Below are 6,601 nucleotides of genomic sequence, written 5' to 3' on the forward strand. Positions count from 1 at the left end.
TCCCGAATTCTAATCTTCTGAATTCTTCATGTCCCTTTATTTTTCCTCTTTCCAAATTTATTTCACTGGATTATTCTCCTTGAATAACATCTTCAAACCCTAATCTTTCCGATTACTGCTTATACTCTTACTACTTCTACCACTGTGAGATTTGAATCGGCAACTGCATCTCTGTGCTAATGTAGTATGGCAACTCGAACTGATTTACGTACGTACGAAGTTTTACCTTGTGACTTACTGACGTAAAACCCCGACCTATCAGTCTTAGTCCTATAAATCGTTAACTATGACGCTGTTAATCTGCATTGACCCAGGGGTTATCACCGAGACTAAGTTTTCAACAATCTGATGTCTCATTCACATCATTTGTTAGAAGGGATTACTATCAACTTAATTCTCAGTATTCGGATTTGTCACGGGCCCTTGAGATGTTAAAAGACACCTTTTTATTCAAGGTAAGTCCACTAAAGTTTACATGACTCTAGACTCCAAACTGGGCTATTCAGAAACAAGCCATAAGGTATAGCAGGAGTGACTGTAGAAGGAAATTCAATTATTTTATGGAGTATCTATATACTAGCAATTAGTATTGTTGGATAGTTTGTTTGTGATGACATAGTTACCTTTACTAGTCAGTCAAAATTTTCTTACATATTTTTATTTATCTTTCTACTGATATTTTTATCTCTAGTTCTTTCGTTATTTGATCGTAATGTCTTCTCGAGTATTACGCAAACTGAAGAAAGGTTCTGAAAATCCTCTTGATGACAATGATAACTTTAGTGATAACGATGAACCCGTTACCGGAGGTTCTGTTTTCTCGGAAGTGAGCTTTGCACTCATATCAATTACCGTATTAGTTCAGCAATTGTTTTTCCGCGCATTCGATAACTATCCCTTCCTCTGATGACAATTCTCATGATCAATGTGAATCTTTTAAATCCAAAAAGCGGAAAAAGAAAAAAAGCAAGCAAAAGGGTGTAAGTTGTTCTTTATCATATCCCGTGTTTTCTGCAGAAAATTGGAATAACCTACCAATTAGATAATATAAAACTTTCAAATGAACCAGGGATTGCTGATCAAAGTAAACAAGTGATAGACTTGCTAAAAGTAAATATCAAGATGTTAAATCATGTTGGAGAACTTAGTCGTTTGTTTGGGTCAGAAGTTATCGGTGGGTCCGAAACATGTTTACGAAGAAAACGAAGTCGCGTCAAACATGGTATGCTTGTACCGGTAAAGTCCACTTGGCCACCTACTGTTCGAATCGGCTTGAGTATGGAACCGTTGGGTTGTGGTTTATATACCTTCGTACACAGTAAAGAATATCAAAATATACAAAGGTCATTTTACAATGCTTTAGAGTCCATGAATCCAAATAATTTGAGTGTAAGAATGAATTTTGTCTTATGAGTTTCTTCACAGGGTATATTGTATGAAAATCCTTATCACATAGATTCCTTACTACAGTTGAGCGAAATAATGATGCACCAAGAAGATACGACTGTAGGTACTGATCTTTTGGGTGAGCGAAGTTGAATTAGTTGAATAACGTCATTTTTAGAACGCGCACTCCATGCTTTCCAATCAGCTTTTCATCCTTCCTTTAATCCATTCAACGGTTCTTGTCGTTTAGACTTTAAGCGTCAAGTCAATCGGTAAGTCTTGATGATTATTCTGTTCTTAATACTAAAGTGGTTTGTTTGTAGCACTTTTTCGCTATATCTTGAAAATTAGTGAACGGGGCTGTTATCGAAGTGCACTGGAATATTGCAAATTATTGTTAAGGTAAGTATTTCGTAGCTCGCTAAGCGATTAAGAAAATATCTATCTGTAATATCATTTAATCCTTTTTAATTAACTGTCATTGAGACAGCTTTAATATACCGGTTAAATCGAGACACATTTTAACTTTCCAAGAACTGTTTTGGTGATTAAACAGGCATATCGATCGAGTGTACAGAAATTTGTTATTTTAACTTCACATTGTATGGCAAAATATCTTTCCGTTATGAAAAGTTGCATATGATGGTTGGTTAGTACTAAAAACGAGACTAATAGTCTTATTGAAAATTATATTATTTTCTTTTCTTGGAAATAAAACAGCTGAGAAACCGTCAATCATTCAGCTACAACGTAGGACCAGGCACATATATGCACCGGTCCAAGTTGCCATATCTCATTAGCACAACAAGATGAACACCAAATTCATAGTAGTTAATTTAATGGTGATAATATATAAAAGAAAGGTTGTATATAAGGATATAGTACAGGAAGTAAGATATGAGACAATTTTAATCTCGTAGTTTAAGGGAAGACAAAGAGTGTATACGCCTGCGCCATTGTGATCGATTCTGAGCCATGTCACCCAGTCTTCAAAAATTGGTTACGATAGTCGCGCGGACCCCAACCGAGTAGTCTGCATCTACTAACATGGCTCAGACTAGAAGTTAGTGACTTCAAGCTCTGATGCCATGTTTTGGTTTTGCCGCCCCTAACTCTCTTCCTACCATCGCCAATACTAGTCAGCATAGTGAGTCGTGGTAATCGGTGTCCAGGAATACGTAACACGTGGCCCAACCATCTCAGTCGCTGAAGATTTGCAACTTCATCAACTGATTTACCATCATTCCCTAATACCCTGTGTCTAATCTCACTATTACTATTATTATTATTTATGACTGAAGAATAATTAACTCTCGAACTCATTTCATTATATACAAATTGGGTTTAGTGATTATTAGTTTACAAAATTGTCACACAAAATCAATGCAGTTAAATCTTATACTAAACAGAAGTCAAATGTAAGAAAATCACCATAAATCCATGTATGACATTACAATTGATTTCTTTCTAATGGGCTGTATTTGGGGATTAATTATCTCCAACATCCTCTCCTAAATCATTGTAAAATACTCTTGAGTTTACCCAAAAGTATATCGTCTTCCTCCAGCATCTGTCCCACGTTGCTCGTAAATCTGGTCCAGGTGTTCAAGCTACATGAGTCTCTTCGTTTGTCAGTAGACTGAAGACATACAGCAAAATAACCCGTGGTAATATTGTAACTGTAGTCGACTTAAAAGTATCAGGTTCTTATTCTTTAGTCCAGTCCCATGGTACATCCTTTCCAATTGGGTAGTTCAGTGGACAGTGTAGTTAAAAAATGGCGTGAGAGCTGATTTATCCGTAAGTTAGTAAGTCACAAGGTAAAACTTCGTACGTACGTAAATCAGTTCGAGTTGCCATACTACATTAGCACAGAGATGCAGTTGCCGATTCAAATCTCACAGTGGTAGAAGTAGTAAGAGTATAAGCAGTAATCGGAAAGATTAGGGTTTGAAGATGTTATTCAAGGAGAATAATCCAGTGAAATAAATTTGGAAAGAGGAAAAATAAAGGGACATGAAGAATTCAGAAGATTAGAGTTCGGGAGAACACAAAGAGTGGATGCACCTTCGCCATTGCAAACGATTTTGAGCCATGTAATTCAACGTCTCTAACCATCGGATGTTATCATCTTGCGGATCTCAACCAACTAGTCTGCACCTACCAACATAGCTCAGTCCACTTGTCAGTGACTTCATGGATTTGTGCCACGTTTTGGTCTGACCACCTCTAGCTTTCTTCCAACCTACTCCTACACCATAAAACATCGCACGTCGGGGCAGTCGGTGGTTGGACATGCGTAACATGTGTCCCAGCCATTTCAACTGATGAAGTTTCATTACTTCATCAATAGATTTGCCACCCTTACCTAATACCCGTTTCCTAACGGCCATGTTTCACTGCCATAAAGTAGGACGGACCGAACTGCTACGCAGTAAACCCGTCCCTTGGTTGGTAGACGGGTATCTCGCCTACACCATAAATGACTCAAGTTGTCAAAGGTTAGGCGAACCTTCTGTATCTGTGCTGAGATTTCGTCACACACCAGACCACAAGGGCTGGTCAGACTCCCAAGATAAGTGAAGCGGTCGACACGCTCAACTACTTCATTCCCTATCATTAGTTCAGGTGTCGATGCAACCCAACATTTTGCATTTCGAGGGGGAGAATCGCATCCCGAACATGCCTGCATTGTTGCTTATAGTGGTCAGAAGACTCTGCATTTTGTCAGCGTCTTCACCGAACAAAACTATGTCGTCGGCGTATTCTAAGTCAACAAGTGAATCTCCAGGTAGACGTTCAAATCCTCTAAATTTGGATGAGGAAAGTGTTATCTCAAAAAGCATGTCTACGACAAAGTTAAACAAGAATGGAGAGAGTGGACAGCCCTGACGAACATCACTTGAGGTAATCAGTTCTGATGACAGTTCGCCATAAGCTCTAACTCGACTAGTTGTGTTCGAGTAGAGAGCCTTTATAAGGTTAATGTACTTCATTGATACTCCTTTCAGTGACAAACACTGCCATAGAACCTCACGATCAACGGAGTCAAATGCCGCTTTAAGGTCGAGAAATACTACGATTGTGGGGCGTCTGAATGTGTGTCTATGTTCCAGGACCTGACGTAGAGTAAATATCTGGTCTATACAACCACGTCCAGGTCGAAAACCAGCCTGGTTTTCTCTAGTCTGCTCTTCATGAGCTTTGGTTAGGCATCGAAGTATTATTGAAGCTAATATTTTAGACACTATATTAGTCAAACTGATTCCTCTGTGATTGACACAAGAGGACTTTTGTCCTTTCTTATAGACTGGCTCAATTAGTGATTGGGATCAGTCAGATGGGATTACGTCCAGTTCCCAGATTCTACATGAGACCTCAGTCAATCTCACTGGTAATACTGAACAACCATTCTTAAAAATCTCAGGGCCTGCTGCTCTCCCTCGTTTCAGGTTTCCTATATCTTTTTCAACTTCGTAAAGAGTTGGAGGACTTAAATCAGCTTGCCATTCAGGTCGACTGGGGATCATGGGAAACCGCAGTGTGGCTGAAGGCCAGTTGAACTGATCTCTAAAGTGTTCTGCCCATGGATCTAATTTCCTGGATTGAGAGTGAGTAATACGTCCATCTTTTTCTGAGATAGTTTCGTTAACAGTTTTATCTTTAATACCGGCTTCCTTAACAGGTCTGAACAGTTGTCTGCTGTTACCTATTGCCGCTGCTTTTTCCATCTCTCTTGCTTTTGCTACCCACCACCGTTCGCGATCATTGCGTAGCTTTCTTATCAGCCTGAGCTTAAGCTGACTTCGCTCTTCGTTATGTTCGGAGCCAGATGGGATGAGTTTTCGATCATCTATCAGTGTCCGGTCGATGCTGCTCAGATCCAGTGTTTCTCCCTAACCTTATGGTTTACCGTACTAGCAGGTATCACTGCTGTTTTCACAGCTTTTCGGATGTCATTGCACGCTGCCTCGGGGTGGGCACAACTTAACTGTTGTTGCCTAACTGTTTTCCTAGTTGTTCCTGAAATATATTCTTAGCTAGCCTATCATTAAGTAGGACCCTAAAAGGCTTCCTTGCAACGTCTTTCCTACGTCCAGTAAGACACAGACAAATACGCGCTCGCACTAGAGCATGATCTAAATCTAAGCATGTGCTCCAGAATGAACGACAGTCTTCTGTCGAGCCTCCCATCGGTGGCTGGTAACGATGTGATCTAGTTGGGTCCAACGTTGGGATGAATTGGGGGGTCTTCATGTCAAAAGATGTTTTTCCTTATGCTTAAATTTAGTATTTGCAAGAAATAGGCGGTTATCTGAGCATAGCTGCAACAGACGGTCTCCATCATCTGTTCTTTGAGCTACGACACCATAAGATCCACCCAGTTTTTCTACTTGAGCATTAAGGTCACCAGCCACTATTACTACATCAGAGCGCCTAGTTTTTCGGAGAAGGTCGGAAAGCTTTCTGTAAAACTCATCTTTTACATCATCTGAGCTGCAGTCAGTGGGAGAGTAGGCAGAGACGTCGAAGAGACAACGACGAGTGTCCCTATCTTTCCGAGTCCTTACTGTTCCGTTTAGTCGGACAGCGCACAGACGACTGTCTACTGGGATCCAGTCTAAAAGAGCTTGTTCTACCCTAGGACTCAATACTATACCTACGACACCGAGGCCACGGGAAGCAGCATCAGGGCTTCCAGATACACGAAGTATGAATCGAGTTGGTTCTTTATTTTGACATGGTGAGGTCAAATGAATGACACTACTCGGATGGTGTAGGCACGTTTCGAAGACGCAGCACACATCGATTGTGCGAGGTTCCAAAGTCCTAGCTAAGGAGGCCTGTTGTCCTATTTGGCAGTGTCCGGACGTTAAAAGCTCCTACATGTAGTTTAGAGCGTGGTTTCAGGAGACCAAAAATAACGTTCCACATGCTCGGATCATTTGTCCTAGCGGTGCGAGGTGATAAAGGGACGTAAGAAGTCAGTCAGTCAGTCAGTCACAACGTAGAACTTCGTACGTACGTACATCAGTTCGAGTTGCCATACCACATTAGCACAGAGATGCAGTTGTCGATTCAAATCCCATAGTGGTAGAAGTAGTAGGAGTATAATCAGAAATCCAAAAGATTAGGGGTTTCAAGAAATTATTGAAGGAGTATAGTACAGTGAAATAAATTTGGAAAGAGAAAAAGATAAAGACATGAGGAATTC

The 6,601-nt window shown here is 40.3% G+C and overlaps 2 protein-coding genes across 2 annotated transcripts in view; one reads left to right on the forward strand and one right to left on the reverse strand.

Moving 5' to 3' along the window:
- Smp_210850 (putative dystrobrevin) overlaps positions 1-6,601 on the reverse strand; it is a gene marked incomplete at its 5' end in the record, with an annotated part of 13,117 nt that overhangs the window by 2,410 nt on the left and 4,106 nt on the right. The gene's annotated exons all lie outside the window — the stretch shown is intronic.
- Smp_170100 (hypothetical protein) overlaps positions 685-6,601 on the forward strand; it is a 43,397-nt gene continuing 37,480 nt past the window's right edge. The window contains exons 1-6 of the mRNA XM_018789210.1: positions 685-826; positions 861-980; positions 1,018-1,389; positions 1,426-1,525; positions 1,565-1,658; positions 1,696-1,788. Of these exons, the coding sequence (XP_018654676.1) occupies positions 713-826; positions 861-980; positions 1,018-1,389; positions 1,426-1,525; positions 1,565-1,658; positions 1,696-1,788 (893 nt within the window). The 5' untranslated portion in view covers positions 685-712. The remainder of the gene's footprint in view (positions 827-860; positions 981-1,017; positions 1,390-1,425; positions 1,526-1,564; positions 1,659-1,695; positions 1,789-6,601) is intronic.

This window comes from Schistosoma mansoni, chromosome W (genome assembly GCF_000237925.1).
Source record: "Schistosoma mansoni strain Puerto Rico chromosome W, complete genome".
NCBI lineage: Eukaryota > Metazoa > Platyhelminthes > Trematoda > Strigeidida > Schistosomatidae > Schistosoma > Schistosoma mansoni.